The sequence below is a fragment of the Eulemur rufifrons genome, chromosome 3 (genome assembly GCF_041146395.1).
Source record: "Eulemur rufifrons isolate Redbay chromosome 3, OSU_ERuf_1, whole genome shotgun sequence".
Classification (NCBI taxonomy): Eukaryota; Metazoa; Chordata; class Mammalia; order Primates; family Lemuridae; genus Eulemur; species Eulemur rufifrons.
Genome location: NC_090985.1, coordinates 34,866,795 through 34,886,122, shown reverse-complemented (window position 1 = coordinate 34,886,122; position 19,328 = coordinate 34,866,795). Strand labels below are relative to the sequence as shown.

Sequence of the window (19,328 nt, the reverse complement as noted above, 5' to 3'; positions counted from 1 at the left end):
CATTGAAACATGCAGCATCTAGGCATATGTCCTAATGCTACTTTAAAAATCAATTCAGACATCACCTCCTCCAGGAATCCTACTCGGAGCCTGCATTTTCCCTTAGCACAGCAATTACTGTGATTCATTGTAATTGCTGAATTATGTATTTTTGTTCCTCTAGACTCTGATGTCCTTGAGGTCAGGAGCTGTGTTTTACCTGTAATGGACTCTCCAGCCCTTGGCATGTTTGCTATGTTCCTAGTAAGTATGTGTGGAAAGAATGAATGCATGGATGGATACATGCATGGATGAAAAGGTGAATGTCTCTACAAGAAGATTATTCCCAGGGCAGTGTTTCTGGCCTTTTGCTACCAAAAGTTTCTTTAGTTTTTTCTGTTCTCTCCTAAATGGACTCCAAATTTGGAAAGATTCTGTTTACCAAACTGTATTAAATAAAAAGTAGTTTATTTTCCTACTGCTCAATCAAATGCCTAGCTTTTGATCAATATGAGATAAAAGGCACTACCAGGACAGTTGATATTTCAGCCAAGGGCAAGAGCCTCTAAAGGAAACCTTATGATGCTTGTCAGTGTAAGGCTTTATTTGGATTTTTGGAATCCAGAGAATGCCTCTCCCATTCCTACCTCCTGGTGCTGGCTGTTAGAGCACCAGAGACCATAGATTGGAAAGTGGTAACCTTGAGCCTTTTCTGGGACCAACACCTGGACTAACTTCAGCTTGCATGTTTTCCATGAGCTAGCTTGTGGAAGAAGGTTAAAGTCATTAGAGAAAGGGTTTGATCCTTTATTAGTTCCCCTATGAGGCGGATGTGGCAGTCTTGAGATTTAGCCATAGGTATTGGTGACTACGGTCCCACTGTGTGAGCCAGCTCATTGCTAATTTGGGAAAGACCTAGAGAGGATGCCAGGTCCAGCAAGCTCAGGGGATAGCTGTGGGGACTCTGCCTCTTATGCTGAGACAGCGTTTCCTTCCCCAAAGACTCTTCTTGTTTCCAGTTTCATGCTAGAGTCTGCACTCAGAAGTAGGCATGGCCAATGGCTTTTTCAACCACTTCTTGGACCACCCTTTCATCACCCCTGTAGCAGCATTTTTCTGTGCCTAACTTGGAGGCCTCTGTCACTCTGTTTCAAACTTGCCATCGGCAGTTTGCAGGTTGTGGAAAAGGCGGAGGTTTTACCTTTCAGTTCTTATCTTACTTCTTGTGTCCTACGAGACACAGGAGAAATACTAAGCCTAAATAAGAGCACGCCTGCAGTACATGCTTGAGCTGGTTTTTATTCCTCTACCGTGTTAAAATGCCAATTCAATCCGCAGAAGACAAGGCTCCTACTTTTAAAAAAAGGTTATTTTGTATCCTTTTTTTGGACATATTATAATCGTATATACAATTATGTGGGACACAGTGATGTTATATACACATACAATATTGAATATTAAATCAAGCTAGTTAATGTATCCATCATCTTAAATACTTATCTCTTATTTATTTATTTTTTAAAGAAAGCTTGCATCTTGGGAAAGCTCTGAGGTGATCTAGCCTGCAATGGTTTGCATTTAGGACCTCAGGGAAAATGCTTGTCGTCTTTTAAAAAGGCACAATTATTATTTTTTTTCCTCAAATCTGGAGATTGAGAGCAGAGATTTCCTTGGAGGTGAGATGTGATATGTGTCTGGTAAAAAGGTGCAAAGTGGCATTTGAGTAAACACTGACTTGGGGAATCCCTAGGAAAATCTCCACATGAGGTGCCCCAGAACCTGCCATATAAACATTTTTCCTTTTTATGGGAGTGGAAGTGCTAGTGAATTGGACCATTCCCTGTAAGCATTCCCTGTTAGTCAAGATTGTTGCAACTTTCCTGTCTGTACTAAGCAAAAATGAAATGTCGCATCCAAATGATCTGTTTGATGCTTTTTAGTTAGGAATCCTGATTACTTTTTCTTTTCTTTTTCGAATATTTATGTCACCATGATCTGTTTTCCAAACAAAGCAAATGAATGTTTAATGAGACCTTACTGTGGGAGGAGGCCTATGAGGTTCCGCCGTGGGAAGAGGTTTAAGTAATTTTTATAACAGTCTCATAGCTTCTGCCCCAGGAAACCACATAACAAGGGTGAGGATGTCCACTCTGTTTGCTGAAATAATCGTTCAGTCACTTCTAACAAGCCTGCTGTAGGATCCAGCACACCTCTGTAGCCTGGTTTGCAATCCCTAATCACGAGCAAACAATGTCAGTCTGGGGCTCAGGCCATTTGGACAATTGTTTTTTCTACCGTTAGGCAGAATTGGAAGTTTCCAAATATTTTCTGAATGTTGAATTTGGAAGAGATTAAAGGATCTGTGAAATCCTTTGGTTGACCTTTGTCACTTGGTCCTGAAATTTCAATCTCTTTGTGATGAAGAGAATAAAACAATGACAGGGGAAGAGTCCCTAGCTCTGATCCCATAGCAGGCATTTACTATTTTGCTACTCATTTGAACCTCACAACCTCCCTCTTGAACTTTCAAATAATATTGGTAAGCTGGATTATGAAAAAACTTCATTCATTTTGGGGTTAAGGTTCTGGACTATTCAAACATGGTGCTAGGTTCTCTTCCCGGTGTGTGCTTTGCCTGGCATCAAATGCCTCACCCCTTGCTTCAGTTGAACCTATTGGTGGATCCTGGCTTTGGCTCTGTTTGGACGTGCTGTGGGCAAGTGGCCAGCTGAGGCTACACTTTCAGACCCAGCCACAAGTCCCGGTGATTGGGCAGAGCTCGCAGGATGAGAAGACTCAGAGCCCACGGAAGGAATCTCCAGCATTCCAGATTTTGTCCCTGAGTCCTGGACCACAGACCGCAGTCAGGTTAACTCGGGATAAGTTGTGTCTGACATAGCTTCTGTCCTGCCTGAGAAGCCTGCCTAACCCTATTCCACCCATCCATCTATTAGCTGGATTCCTGACTCTGATATTATTCTTTGAGTTCCTCAGAAAGAAGATCCTAATAGCACTTGGGGAAATGTGATTGCATCTGAGTCTTTTTACACTTGGGCCACTTTTATAATAATAAAAAAAATCGTTAAACTTTTACAGAATTGGTTGAAACAGAACTTGGCACATCCATTTAGATGTGACTACTATAAAGCCACAGGAATTGAGGCAAGTTGTTAATTGAATGTTTATCTTTTAAAATATCACATGCACAGTAATGTGTGGAACAGACATGCAAACCTCAACACTGACTTTATCTCAGGGTTAGGGGTCGTGTAAGTGCTGGGGTAGGGTAAGAGGCAGGAATGGAGGCAGGATTCCTGCTTCATGTGTGACTTGTGAGTTGGGGAGAGAGAAGCTGAAACATTAATGGTTTGTTTATAGGGCTGTGGATAGATGTGAATCTAAGTACCCCTAACACTGATATGGCTGTGCTGACATGTCATAAGCTGTGGTTGGAAAGGTGATCACTATCCCACTGACTGAGTGACCTTGGGTCGGCAACCTGGAGAATTTTAGCTCAAGAAATGAATAAACAAACGTATATCAGGACCTGAGTTACTCAGTTTTCTTGTGAACATCAAAGTCCATTTTTGAGAAATGTCAATGCCATGGGGAAAAGGAAGTGTGTGTTTGTGCATGTTTAACGTATGTGTATGTTTGTGTGTGTGTTTTCTTAAAATAAATTTGGGGAAAATTGAAATTCAGGAAGTATTTAAACTTTTAGCTCTTTTAAGGTTCAGAACTAACTTTTTATTTAGGTAGATGAAAGAAGTATTATATCTCGAGTTGCTGGTAAATTGCTCCTGTTTGGTGTTTTAAATTTATCAATATGAGCTTTTTCAGACTCCTATTATACAATTCACTAATCAAATTTAGTTATTGATGCTTTCCTTAATTTGTTTCCAATGAATCAACAAATTACTGACCTTTAAGAATCCAGCCTCTCTTACTTTTCACCAGTTGTGGCAGGGCAAAACTGGGAAAAGAAGAAACCACCCAAGTTAGAGCCAAACGATTACATCTTTGGGACTTTGTGGCTTCTAATTCCCCACCCTAACCTTCCTACCACACCTTTATCCTGTTGGAATGGTCTAATTAGTTTAGCTTTTCTGGGCTGTTATTATCCTTAGTGTTTGTTTCTGAGTTTATCACTCAAAAGCGGTCCTGTGTTTAAGTATCCGCAAGATACGGAATCCTTACTATCTCACAGTGTGAAGTGATCCTTTAGGAGACTGAAGAAGAGATGCTGCCAAATCTAGCAGTTCATAAGCTGGGCTTCACAATAGTAGTTTGGGGATGCTTGAGATGTGAGAAGACCTTTAAAAGAGCGTCCGCCCATATTGCACGCTTGCTGAAGGTAGGCCACTGTGATTTCCCTCTGACTCTAGGTGAAGCAAAAGTAAGTGCGTACACAAGCAGCCAAGATGAGGCTGTTCAGGCCAACAGGAATATCAGGTGTCTTTTCTCTGGTTGGAATCCCATCACCTGAGAGTGATAAGACTTGTTTGTTGTACAGAGCATGACACATGCACCAAAGCACTTTTAAAACATGGGGATACAAATTCATTCACACCAAATGCAACTTGGGAAAGAACAACCTTCATAGACATAAATTGCACTGCGTCGAAGCAGTAAAAGGTATCCTCGGTAGCAAAAAGATGAGAACAATCCTGATGTACCTCAATGAAGAAATTTTACAATGAAGAATCTGAGCCCAGTCATTGGAAAAGTGAGTGCTAAGATTCACATAAAATAAATCTCACTTTTTTTGTTTTCAAATTGAGGGAATAAGTGAGGGGAAAAGAATCCATATTTCTGTTCTTTCTTTTCCTACCTATCTTCACGAATTTAAAATATTATACATACATTTACTTTCACCTATTTAAAATCCTATACATTTATTGGTTCTTATTCATCAGGCCACAATTTTATGACTTCCCAAACAACTAGCCAATCTCTGGTGAAAGAAGAGTTCAACTAGCTTGTTTAGAAAAGTTTTAGCCAGTTGTTGGTTGTGGAGTAATCACAGTCTGTGTGTTGTATATTTGACAACTTGAATGCACATTTTCAGAGCTGCAATTCTCCACGAGCTTCATACCTATCTCCACCTTTATCTCTTCTACCTTAGTCCACCCCAGGAACTTTAGAAAAAGAAAGGATGATTAGTTGAAGTAAATGAATCAAATTGCCTACTTAATCTACTCAATGCTCTCTGGAAGGCTTCAAATCCACTTGCCTTTCTGAACAGAGTGAAAAACCAGACCCTTGTAATGGCTCTCCCTTGCTGAACTCACCAGCTATCTTCAGAGTTGGGGCTAAGGACAGTCTGCGGAGTTTCACTGTCAGAAAAAGCCATGTTACTGGAAGAGTGCAGATTGACTTCAGGGAAACTTCAAAAGCCCTCCATGTTCTTGACCCTAAGCCTACAGATGTCCCATCCAATAAGCATCAAAACTTAATCTGATGTTAAAAAGTTAAATACAAATTATCTGTGCGGAAAACCTTGTGTGTGATTCTCTGCATATGGAGATTGAATACAATCAGATATTCCGCAGCAGGAGCAGTAAGCTCTGAAGACACACTTTCTTTTTTAAGACCAATGTTCAATATTTCAGGTGTATTGAAGGGGAGAAATTTCAGGTCAGAGTTCTCTGTGGGGAAAGAGCTGTGCTTCTTGAGCAAGGACACCTGGGTTGAGATGGTAGCCTGGCTTTTCCTCTCTTCCTGGGTCTCGTTCCTTCGTTCTTGGCTTACCTCCCATTTCTGTAGGTCTCAGTTTAAGTGTGAATTCCTTGGGAAGGTCTTCCCTGATTAACTTAGACCAATCTTCCCCCCTCTACTAGACTGTCCTGTCATAATCATAGCAATGTTCCCACTGAGCCTGTTGGCCTGTTAGCAACACCACCAAACTGTGAGCTCCTGAGTGCGCTTGGTCTACCTTCTTCATCTCTCTCTCTGTAGCACCTGGGAAACTGTAGTTTCTCTGTCAGTAGTTGATAAATGAATGACCGAATGAATGAGTGAACAAATGAGCATCTTGGTGGGACTGCCCTTCCCAAGTTGAATGATAAAAGTAAAATGAGTTTGAATGTAGACGGCTGTTTTTCTCGTAGCGTGTGTATGCACACACACAAAAAGGGGGCCTGTCACTTAGTTTGAATCCTGCCCTTTACGGGCAGAACCAAGAAGGAAAGAAGTCAAATCCCAGGGATAAACATTTCTCAATAAGAGAACATAATGATCATGTAGAAAGCAAGACCTTGAAAGTAGGCAAAGTATGATGATGTTTGGGTGTTTATCTATATAAAATCAAAACTCAGTTTCCCAGAATGCTAATAGAAAGGGTAAATTTCATTCCCTAGTTAGGTGTGATTTTACCTTGAGTACTTTTTTTTTTTGCTTTAACTTCTGTTGCTGAATTTAATACATGTGCTTTAAGACAGTTCACTAGGATACGCATAACTATAAACAGTGGATATTCCCATGGATTCTCAATGAATTATTTATCCTCTGGGCTTTGGATGGTAGGATTCTGGAGTATATGTAACTCACCAGTACATCCATAGTCTCCCAGCATGTGTCTGAGTGGAGGAATTGAATGAGGCAATGTCAGAGCTGAAAGGAATTGTTGGATCATCCAGTCCGGTGCTGCCACTGTACAAGTGAGGACACAGCCTTGCGGGGCTGAAGGGGTTGCCAAGGTCCCTTAGTAGTAAGTGGAGAAGCCAGAGCTAAAACTCAGTTCTGCAGAGTTTCCATTCAGGCCCTTCCACTATTATATGGGCAAATTTTGGGTCCTGCAGAGATTTTCCCCAACATCACAAGACTCGCAGTCTGCAGGACTAACCAGTTTACTCTGAGAAATCTGAGGATCAGTCCTGGGTCTACATGAGGGTTTTAATCAGGACAATGATCAGATGAGAATCGTTCCAATGAATGCAGAGAACAGGATCTAAGAGAAGTCCCAGCTGGAACTGGTGAAGGTACCGTAACCTCCGTATGTTCTTTTACCCTGTTTGCCTGCCTGGCCAGCCCCCCACCCTCCACACTGCCTTTGTTTCTGGTCTCCTCATTCTCCAGTTCAAGTGGAACTACAGCAAAGGGTTGTTTTACTAAGAGGCAGATGTGAGAGGCTGCCCAGCTTTGCCTTTTTCCATGCAAACGACCATCATACCAGGACATTCAGGTGATGAGATCTTTCAGGGTAGGATTTCCAAAACTTAGCTGGAGGAGAATCCAGTCATTTCCTGAAGCTTTTACATAAAATTTCTAAATGGCCTTGGTGGGAAAGTGACCCATATATGTCGGAGGTTGAATACAGGCACACACATACCATACATACATACACATATATACCCCCACCACACACACACACACACACACACACACACACCACACACGTATACACATATTCACACACCATACACACATAATACATTCGCACCACACACACACGGTACACATATATTCATTCTCACATGTCTCCTGAGACTGACGGACCTGAGAACGAGGTAGAAGGTAGAAACACAGCACATGTCTTCAGGCCACACAGAGGGAGATGGTTCAGTCTGATGGAAAGCATGTGGCTTTTGGAGTCAGACATCCTGGGTTCTAATTCCAGCTCTGTTACTTACTGCAGGGAATTCATTGATCACTCTGAATCACAGTTTTATCACTTGTGAAACAAGCACATCACACATACCCTGTAATGTTGGTGTGAGAATTAACTGGAAAGAATGTGCATACTTTTCTCAACTGGGTTCCTGGCTCAGAGCTCTCTATTCCTGTCAGCGTACGTGACCCTGTAGATATCCATCTGTACTCCAGGCAATGAAGTGCATTAGCTTTCCATTTTTCATGTGAAATATAGAATTCCAACTATATTTATAGTCTTCATGATGCACACATTAACTTTAAGATGACAATAATGACCAATTCAGTCTATTGTGTAAAAATAACTAAAATATACAATAGAGGTACCAAATGTGTACTTTTTCCCATATGACTGTTTAAAGAAACCTAGGCAAGTAATAGAAAAATGTCTGGGTTCTCAGGCCATAATAAATGTGAATGGATGAGATGAAGGAGGTGATTCCACAACATATGGGGGACAGAACTCAGGCTCTGAAAAGGGGCCTTGCTTCTAAAAGAGCAGCTCCACCTCTCTTGGTATATCGCTTGTCATAAAAATCCAGTTTAAAATGATTAATATCCTTCATATGACAAATTTTTTAACTACATAAAATCTTAAGTCTAATATGCATTTTGTCTGATAAGTCCTCTGTTGCCCCTATAGTCCACTCTCCACAAAGCAGCCAAGGTGACCTCTTAAAAATTTAAATCAGATCCATGCTACTGTCCTGCTTATAACCTTTCTATCACTTCCCCTGGAATAAAATACAACACGAACAGGCATGTAGGATGGAGCTCCCAGCCCCTTCAGCGCCATCTGATACTCTTTCATCCCTCTTCACTATGCTCTTGTCACTTGGACCTTTTTGCTCATCTTCTAACACACTAAGCTTCTTTCCACCTTATGACCTTTGTACTAGCTGTTTCCTCTGTTTAGGATGTTCATCTGGTTGTTTGCACGTGGGGTCCTTTCAGCACTCAAATCGAATCTTCAGAGTGGCCTGCTCTGACAATTCAATCTGCAGTCATTCTATCTGCTCCCTGGTCATCTCTCTCTCTTTCCTTCATAGCACTTCTATGTTATGGATAATTGTCTGCCTTCCATGCTCCCTTGAGATGCAAGCTCTTGGAGGAAAGGGATTCACTACTGTATCCCAAGCATCTAGTAAACTTGAGTACCTGTTAAATAACTGAATGAACAAGAGCACAAGCCTAGATATAGATGGTAGTCAGAGCATGCACTGGAAGGGAAAAATATAATCTTTACTATAAGGAACGTTTTCTTAAGTCTTCCTTTTATCTCCAATGTTGTTTTTATTCTGAGAGATTCAATGACCATGTTGATAGCTCAAGTGACAATCTAGCCTTGGCATTTCTGGATGGTCTCCCACAAATGTAAAATTTTCCACTTTTGGTCTACTTCAGCTACTTACTTTCTACTTTTGTAATCTTAAATTCCAGTGGACCACCTGTGATCATACACTTCTTGCCTTCTAGTTTTCTTACTTTCATTCCACTTAGAGTGGAATGGAAAGTCTCTCTGGGAACTGAGCCAGGGTTCAGGAGGCAAGACATCAACTCAATCAGTAGAGCATCTGCACGTTTCAGGGGTCACAGTTGCAAAGCATAGGTGCTCAGGATGTCTAAGAGCAACCTGGATACCAGGGAGCAGACTGGGACCAACCAGCAATGTTAACCCACATGGATGCAGATATAGGAACAGGGAAGATGCACAACATGAAAACCAAGGGAGTATGGTCAGGCAAAGACATGTATGTACTGGAAGATTCACATAAGGGGCCAGATATAAGTATTAGTGATTTTTCTTGCTCCTCCAAGCCATTGAAATTCTACTGAAATCGGTAGAGGGCAGGAAACAGGGATATAGTTGGAGTTATTCTTGGAGACTCAGCCCTCTTTGTCAGTTGCCTGGCTTGCGAATTCACCATCGCACAAAGTCTGCCTCTTCTATCCAATTCCAATAGGCAGTTTTCAGTCTTCACTTTACTGCCCCCTCCTTCTCACAATGCTATACTCTCCAGGCTCCCTTGACACCACATCCCCTGAACACTTTGACTGCTTCCTTTCTGTCTCTGTCAAGGAATCCTTGCTCTCTTTCACCTTCTACCTGGTGTTCCTCAAGGTCTGCCCTGTGCCTTCTTTTACATATTCCCTACAGTGATCTCTTTCACTGTCATGGCTTCTCAAATTCTGAGGACTACCAGATCCACATCTCTTGCACAGTTCTTTTATGCCTGAGCTTCAGAAGCATGTGTTCAGCAGCCTTCTGGATATCTCTCCCAGGATTTTCCCCAGGTACTGCAAGTTCAAACATCCTAAACTGAATGCCCAGTCTTCCCAACCTCCTTCCATGCCAGTATTGTTTATTTCGGTCGGCAGTTCTATCATCCACCCAGTCAGCTAAGCAAAAAAACCTAGAAGTCAAGCTTGCCTGGTTCTTCTTCCTTACTACTTGCAGCTATCATTTCATTCATTCATTCAACAAACTTTAATCAGGCCCTGCAATTTTGCAGGTATTGTTCTAATTGTGAGCTAAACAGTGGTAAGCAAAACAGATGTAATTCCTATCTTCATGAAGAATATAAACTACTGGCTGACTTTATTTCTAACGTGTATTTTTCCTCTGTCCTTCCTCTTTTAGTTACTAACAGTAGTTGGCATGTACTAGATGCTCAATTAATCCTTATTGATTGAATGAATACATGAGGATGTAACTATCTGAACATCTGTTGTCTACATAGCACAGAATATGACACAGCAATCCTGTGTCATTAAAAATATTTCTAAGCACACACTATGAATCAATAGAAGCCAAAACATCTGGCCAATTTAGCTGGAAAATTCCCAATGAAGCATTAGTACGTTTTATCTGTGTTATGCAAACACTCAGATGGTCGGGGCTTCTGTGGAATTGACTGGGTGTTTTGGCACAGCATGGACTCAGCCAGGCCAGTCTTGATCTCTTCCAGGGACACATTATGTCTCTGAATTGCACATATGGCTCACTGACTTCTAGAGTTAAGCGTAAGTACAAACTCTGAATGCTTGTGACTATATTAATTGGCTCAGTTATTTTCCAAATGTTAGTAGTGCCACGTGGTTATTTGTGAATATCAGCACACATTCATTGGCTCTTCAGACTGAAGACATGAAAATGAATTGAGATTATTCATGCCGAAGATGGCACAGGTGGGTTATATCTAGCCAAAACTCCGGCATCATAAGAACTATATGGTATAGTTTAAACACCAAGAATAACAATTATTGACTAATAATGACATCTTTTACAGTAACTATTTGATGACATCAACAAATATCTTTAGGAAATAAGCAAAGGGGTATTTCAAGTATTCTTATACAGTTGAACAAGATTAATCAATCATGGAATAAAACCAAGCATATCCACCTCTCCTTGGTTCTCAGTTATTAGCAGCAAGGTCAGGTACCACTGAGATTAGAATAATAAGAAATTATCTCAATTTCCACGATCAGCTTAAATAGAGTTTTCCCAAAATCAAAATCAAAATCAAAACAAAAACCTAAGAGAGAGAACTTTATGCAGAATTACTGAGGAATTCAAGGTGAGGCATGCATCTTTTTCTCCCTAAATACCCCACATTCAGGCTCAAGCTGACAATAGGCAGAAGCAGCAGAGAAGGCACTATTAGCTGGCCAGGCACGCACTCCAGGAGGTATATAAGACCATGATTTTCTACAACAGCAAAGTGTACCATGCACACCAATTCAGAGATGGAAAGAACTAGGCATTGTAATTAGTTATGACTTGTGTGGGCATAATAGGTTTTGGGGATATTAAACACAAAGACCTAAGAGTTGACTCTTGCAAGGCATGCAGGCTGGGTTCAATCTGCAGCTTTTCCCAGTGGACTCTGGTCCATGCATTGTCTCATAGCTCCTTCCCAGAGAACCAGAAAAAAATTAAAGATAACCTAGCCTCAGAGTTCCCCATCGATCTTTCAAATGCAGAAGAAAGAGGGAAGACTTTCAGCATTTTAACCTTTTCCATTTTAAATTTCTTTAAGCAGAGAGATTTTTCTTATCTACAAGCTAATGAGAAATGTTCAGGTCTATGTATTTAAAGCTCCAGACACTACGGGCTTGGTCTATTTACTTCATGGGACTCTCAGCTTCTGCTTGGCTCAGGATCACATCAGAAACTGCCAGATAAGTCATCTATTGGCTTTTGTTCATTTGTTTCTTTGGGGGAAGTATGGTGGAGTTACACTATTTAACTTACATGAATTCAACTCCATGTGCTCTGTCTAAACGGTTAAAGGGAAAATCCATATTAGAGCAGGTGATTGTCCCAGTGCTCCGAGCAAGCATTCTGGAGAGGACAGAATCTCCCTGTCTTTTTTGATTCCCAACCTTGCTAAGCCTCTGCCTCTAGTGCCTCTCAGAGTCTGAGCATCTCCTTGGATTTCATGTGATTCCAATGTTTTTTAAAACATGCTTTTGGTTATTGGTGATTTACTCCTTACGTTCTGACTTTGCAGCCCTGTCCTTCATATAAGATGCAAATCCACACTATATAAAAATAGAATTATGTGGGTGGCTTTGAAATTGCACGCTATTCTTGAACTACCTAAGTCTGGGCATCACTTGGTGCTACTTTCAAGTTCCCAAATCAACAGTGCCTTCCTGATTTTAGATCTCAGAGGGCAACTCAGAACCGCCAATGGCCAGCTGCCTAAAAGGGGCATTCTCATGCACTTGACCCTCTCTTTTAGTTTAATAGCAGCAGGTTTATCTTTTCCAAAGTGGGTAAATTATTTTGTGTGTGGTAAAATTACATTCCAATTTCACATGACACTTATTTTTAACTAGGTTAAAAAAAATAAAAGGGAGAGGGTGTCAGGAATCCACTGGCATTTCTGGCATTTCCTGAAATTGCATTCAGAGGTTAATTCTGTCCTGGGGAGATACGGAGATATGTTTGATCATTTGCAATTATGGTGCTCAGTGGAGAAAAGGTTAAAGATGAATCAGTTTTCTCTGAGGTATCTGGGCTGGAGATGCGCTCAAGCATGCAGTTGTGGCCAACCAGAAAGGCAGAGAGGACTTACATTCTGCTTCCCCACGATGTTATCAAAGGGCAGCTCGGGGCTCCAAGATCCTTCTGTGAACGTCGCCCCACTGTTTCTCCGGTCTGAGGAGCTCACAGACTCCTTGATTATGTCTTCGGGCAAGGACAGCAGACTCTCCTCAGGCTGCTTAATTAAATAGGTCTCTATATTATGCTTCCTCAAGAATTCGTTCCTCTCTTTACCATGACCCTCTTCCACATTATAGTCACCGTTGAGGCAGTCCAGCGTGGCTTTGGAAATGTGAATCCTCCTGTTTGTACAAAGCATAGGTCATTATACATTCCTGATGTTGCTTGCAAAGGCTATTGCTGTTTTTTGTCCTGTGCAAAGCCAACATCAGGGCTGCACATGGGTCACTGTTAGGACATGTTTTCACGGACAATACTTGTCCTCCTAAAACATGGAGGGAATAAAAGAAAACAGAAGTGTAAGAATAAATGCAAGACCAGGTTATCACTGAATTCACTGCAAAGGACACTGTAGCCTCTGATAAAATATAGCCCTGCTGAGCCACACCTAAGCACTTCTTTTGGCCTTTCTTATGACTGTCAGCCTGATCCCAGTGAACTTTGAGAATCAATGATTTTTTCAGTGGTTCTGATTATATTAGAAAAGCGAATGTTGTAAATGTTTCTGGACACCAGTGGCAATTGTCCAGATTATCATGCAACACCAGTTCACTTATTGTCTTTCCTATCATTTCCATTTTCATGTATTTGTGCCTTGTTTCCCTAACTTGTTTATAACCTTCTTGAGAACAAGGGCAGGTCTTATAAGTCCATAGGGCTACAGTGAGGGTCCTTTGGGAAAACCACTATAAGATATAATTCCTTCTATAAAATATATTATAAGGGGCAGAGAACAAAGCTGTGGACACATGCAGGCTGGCAGTTGGCTAGGCTAACCCACAAGTTAAGTGACTCATTGCTGCACAATTGTCAGCCACCGTAGTTCATGACTCAAATTTCTTTTTTAGCAAAATAACATATGCCATCAGGGCCTTAAGGATCAAACTTGATTTTTAGAAACTTCATATAGTAAATTCTTCTGGGGAAGAGTTTTTCTGTCCTCATAACTATCTAACTGAAGCAGATGACTTATTGTGCTGTACTGTGGTCTGGGTAGACTAGATAGTTGGTTACGGACATGGACTTGGTTGCTAGATGGTGTGGATTCAATCCCTAGTTCTATCACTTGCCAGCTGACAGATAATTGGGCAAATTACTTAACCTTTCTATGAGTCCTAAAAACCCATAAAAATGAGAAAAATAATTTGGTACCCATCTCATAAGGTCATTGTGATATTATACGAGCTGATTTGTGTAAGGTCGTCAGAACAATGCATTGTACACTATATATACTACAAAAGCAAATACTTATTAGGAGTATTCCAAAAAATGCCATTGTGATCATGTTACTATGGTGTATTCCATGCCTCCTCAAGGCTCACAGGGGACAGGCTAACTTCTGAATAAGGCCTCCATTCTCTGGCCCTGTCACTTCCAAGCTCATTTTTTGACACTCTTCCTTTATACCTACCCATGCTGTCCCCAGCTATTCAAGTAATTAACAATTCTCCAAATTCAATATGCTATTGCATGCTTACCAACAGTTTCCTACTCCCAAATTCAGCTCAGAAATCATTTCCTTAAGTTGACTTTGGTGCTTTGTGCCTTTAAATGAATGAATGAATTAAGTAGATGCTTAATACTTTGCTTGGCTTTGTGATTCTAGAAATAATGTATCCAAGGAAACAAATAAGTTTTTTTAAAAAAATGTTTTAGAGTGAAATTTTAAAATGCATTGTACTATTAGTACTATCTCCACTTCTTCCTTTCACCCTGCTAACCCATTCTGCTAAATTTATCCTTACAGAGAGGATAATTCATTGCAAAGGACATGTAAAGAAACAGAAACTACAAACAATGCATCTCTGATCATGTAAGGTATGTTCTCTACATCTTCCAGGTAAGTATCCTCATCTATAGTCATTGATTTCAAGTGCAAGATGTTAAATATGTGTGTGAAAGATGTTTGCTCTCTCTTGAGAAATTGTTGAAGTACAACATATTCTCAAGATGCATTTTGTTAATACATATGAACTCAATGATGTTGACCCGACAGAATAACAAATCATTTGACCTTCTGTGAAATGGAAGTCCCAGTCTGCTTTCTCAGATCAAGCTAAGAGTTGAGTGCTGGAAGGCTGCCTTTTCTCCTAGGCAAAATGAACCTCGTAGAAGGATTTTGTAAAGTCTGATGGCTGATTTTCTTTAAAAACAATTAAATATCAACCCCATTTGGCATTTTCCCTGGATTCTATATTGTATTATTCTGCTGTCAGTGTGCAGGGGGACTGATATTTATATATACTACATCAAGAGCTTTGGGGTAAGGCATTTGTGTATGAGATTATGTGGATTGTGTTTTCCTCTAAGGAAATGAGTCAGTTCTCAGGCAATATTCCCACATGTTGAATCTCAAGTAAACCTGACAATTTCTGATAATTTTTAATACCAGGATATAGTAAAAGTAGTCATGATAGCAAATAAGACCTAACAATCGTGTAACACTAATTTTTCATAAATGTTATCTTGAAGCCAGAGGTATTACTGTATGCTTGACTCCACGGATTATCTCATGTGATTTCCATTCTTCCAATAACCCTAGGTGATAGGCATTTATTTTTCTCATTTTGCAGATGAGGAAAATGGCCTGGAGACAATGAATAAGTATTTGGCTCAAAGTCATATTAATGGTTGGTGGCAGTGCAGGATTGAGATAAGAACTTTTGCTTTCAGGGTGTCTATGAGACTGTGAAGCTATATCACATGGTAGCTACTATAACCACAATCACAATTAATATTTATTGAGCACAGGACAAAGGACTTTATTTGTACTATCTCATTTAATAAAAGCTCAAGAACGGTGGTCCTCAAGGTCTGCTACCAAGGCCAGTAGTATCACCATCACCTGGGAACTTGTTAGAAAGGCACCACTTTGGGTCCCACTCCAGACATACTGTATCAGAGACTGAGAGTGGGACCTGCCAAGCTTTGGTTTAACAAGCCCTCCCAGTCATTCCACTACTCCAGTTTGAAAACCACTCTCTAGAGGTCCAAGGCTCAGAGGGCATAAAGAACAAAACTATAAAAAAGCAGAAGAATATAAACAAAAACAATCTCAAACTTTGGAGAGTTTGGACACCAGTTTTGGCATTCCTGCATTTGTACACATTGGCAACACCCTATGAGTAAGCAGGGCTGGATGCTGTATAGAAGACTATGTGCTTTGTAAACACTATCACATTTGAAACTAAATGTTTGAGATTGATAGTGTTTTTGGCCCAATCTTAACAGTGAAGAAACTGGGCAGGGAGATGCAGGAACCTGCCCCAACTTTCATAATCAGCAAGTAGTAAACCCATGGTTCAAACTCGAGACTCATGGTTTAAACTCAGTCACTCTTCTGTTTCTTAATGGAATTGAGAACAGTCGCTAAACTGGCTTCCAGATGCCAAGGCAGTATCTTACAAACCCTCAAAGCTGTATTCTAAGGTTTCCAAGGGGAATCTACTGAGTTTATGGGTAATTCCCCATTCCGCTACGCTTTTAAGACATAGGTCTGGAAACACAGATGGGTTGGCTGTTTGGCTTGTTTAATTTTAGCCGGTAGCTAGTTACAGGAAAATCCCAAAGAATTTAAAGATTTAAGAAGCTCAGTGGTGACACATCCATGTTACGTTAGTTCTAAACCTGTGTGGTGAGCAATGGTGACACACCGTAGACAGTGGGGGATCCCTGTAAGAACAACACCTGGCAGGGGCTTGTCCCTGCGTGGCATACAAAGGACTTCATGCCCATTGCCCAAGATAATCCTCAGAGGAGATCTGTGAGGTGAATTATGCCCATTTAGCAGATAAGGAAACAAATTCTCATGGAGGAGGGAAATAAATTCACAAGGTATCGTATCATGAGTAGTAGTATCTCTCTTTCTAAGTAGTGAAGAAAGTGAGACTCAGAGAAGTTAAATACTGGCCTAGATTATGCAGATAGAGTGATGCCAACCCAAATCACATGAAAATCATATGCCAGGTGTGGGACACACTTTACATAATTTACTGAAGATAAAAGAGCTTAGCATGGGACAGAGTGGGAATCCTAGTTTCTCTGACTCCCCCTCCTGCAGTCTTTTTTTCTCCCATGATGTCATATTACCTGATATTAAATATAATTTTCAAGGAATGATGGCAGATACCAGAGAAATCTGTGACTCCAAAGGCAGGTGTAGGAGGTAGGGAGAGAATATATGTAAGTGTACTACCTGTCTGTCTATCATCTGTCTGTCATCTATCCATATCTATCTATCATCTATCTATCTGTCAGTTAACCGTCTGTCATCTCTGAGAAAGAGAGTCTGCAGAAAGCACTACAACGTACTGGCTTACATATTTTTGAGATCTTATTAGGTCCAATCTGTAAGAATCTTTATACCACTTTTCAAAGCTCGATTGGCCTACTTGCACCTTTGGGCATTCTACAATATATCAATCAGACTTGCCAGCCAAATTTGGAAAGCTGAGTTTTCAAGGAAGAGCCTGAATTCCCTGAATGGAGCCCTAGGCCATATATAGAAAGACAGTAGGTCTTAACTCTGGTTGCCTATTAGAATTGATTTAAGAACTTAAGATAGATTCTGCTTTAAATGAACCAGCATGAGGTCTGGACACCAGTATTTTTAAAATGCTCCTTTGATGATTCCAGTGTGTAGCCATGTCTAAGAACCAATGCCATGTGGGGCAGAGACCTGAACACCTCAGTGTCACCCCACCATCCTTGTTGCCTGTGATACATTTTACTAGATTTTGGGGACTAATAGTTGCATGATATTTCAATATCTGGTCTCCCTCCAAATATTTGCTTCTTAGATCTGTATCTCTGAATTCTGCACACAGGAAACACACTGTCACAAAGTGAGCAAATGACAACAGTTAATCAAGAAAGGGGCTTTGCTGTGGCTTACCCAGGGATTCCTCCAGATTCGAGTTTGTTTGCAATGTCCACATCCCAAGACCAGACATCAAACTGCCACTTCCTCAGTCCCAACACACCGCATAGCACTGAGCCTGAGTGGATTCCGATCCGCATGTCAACATCTTGCTTTGTTGTTGATCTCACATACCTGTCAACATAGGTAAACAGAGAGACACATGCATAAATTAAGAGTAGGTATCCTTGGCCTCTGGCAGCAGTCCCAGTCTTGCCTACCCATAAATTCAACTCTTGCCCATTCAAATGCTACCTCTTCCATGAAGCCTTCTTAGGTTCTGTAATAACTGAAAGGATTCTCTTCCTCCTCTGAACACCCCTAGCCTTTTATCTTTACTTTTAAGGACACTTATAAACCTTCTTCCCAAACCTGCTATGTAACCTCTATCTCAGGGAATGGCACCAGCCTCTTTTTTCCACTCAGTGATGCATAAATTTGGGATAGATTATTGATTCTGTACTTCATTACACATTTTGTTTCCAACAAAAATTATAATTGTTTCTTTCTTGCTAGTCCTTCTGCGAACAAGCTATTTCCAGCCACCATCATGCCTCAGTCGGGGGTCCATATTTCAGCCCAGCCTCCTTCCAGCCTATTCTGTTCATGGCTACCAGAGGCTGCTTCTAAACACAAATGTGACCTCATCATTCTTTTCTGACCTCCTACTCTCTAGAGCAGTGGTGTCTGTTCCTGGGCAGAGCTGGGTCATCCATTGAGATGCAGGAAGAAAATGTTAGAACTTCCATTCACAGCTTTTGTTATGTATCTTGAAAAAGCTTTATCAAAATTTGATATATAGGTTGACCTTAGCAAATGTACAGGGTCTGTCAGGCCATCCTCTGCCTGTAAGCATGGGGGAAGCATCTTGAGGAAAGAAGGGGGTTTCTGTCACTGAAAAATTCCCTACAGTCATATGCATCCATTCTCCACTTTCAGAGTATTTGGAACAACTTTAGTTTGTGATTAAATGATGTCATTTATATAGAAATTCAAATGGTAGAATATAATACTTTGAAATAACATAGGCAGAAAAACTCTTCATTGCTGCAAAGAAAAATGCAGTGATGTTACTTCAAAATGCTTAGAAAGAGTTGTCAACCTTAAAGATGAGTTATCCATTTTTCTTTGACAAAAAAGACAAGTGTTCCGAATTTGCTGGCTTTTTTTGTGATAATGGGTTGCCATTAATATGCCCTCTAAGCATACGTTTGGGAAAAAAACACAAACGTGCTTAATATGTTTCTTCAAACTCAAGATGACAGCTTAAACATGAGTGAGAAAGTAACTGATTTTTAAAGAAATTGATGCTCTTTAAAGAAATTGAAGAGAGCATTTTGAAAATGGAAGTTTGGAAATGTTTCCATCTTTATGAGAATTTTGTTGTCAAATCTAAGTTATCTTCCATCACCTACCAAAATTATCAGAGCTGCACATTTGCTAACCTGTTTAAAAATCTTCTAAATGAGTTTTGGTGAGGTTTGAACCTATTTGTTGAAAATATAAAAATGTATTGCCTTCCAATGATGTTGTCAGAATAACTAA

General features: G+C 40.5%; 1 protein-coding gene across 1 annotated transcript in view; it reads right to left on the bottom strand.

Annotated features, from left to right (window-relative positions):
• The window catches only part of ADCY8 (adenylate cyclase 8), a 221,129-nt gene that overhangs the window by 85,430 nt on the left and 116,371 nt on the right, over positions 1–19,328 (bottom strand). Inside the window, exons 6-7 of the mRNA XM_069465970.1 lie at positions 17,760–17,918; positions 12,717–12,987 (exon numbers count right to left, since the gene is read on the bottom strand). Coding sequence (XP_069322071.1) covers positions 12,717–12,987; positions 17,760–17,918 — 430 coding nt within the window. The remainder of the gene's footprint in view (positions 1–12,716; positions 12,988–17,759; positions 17,919–19,328) is intronic.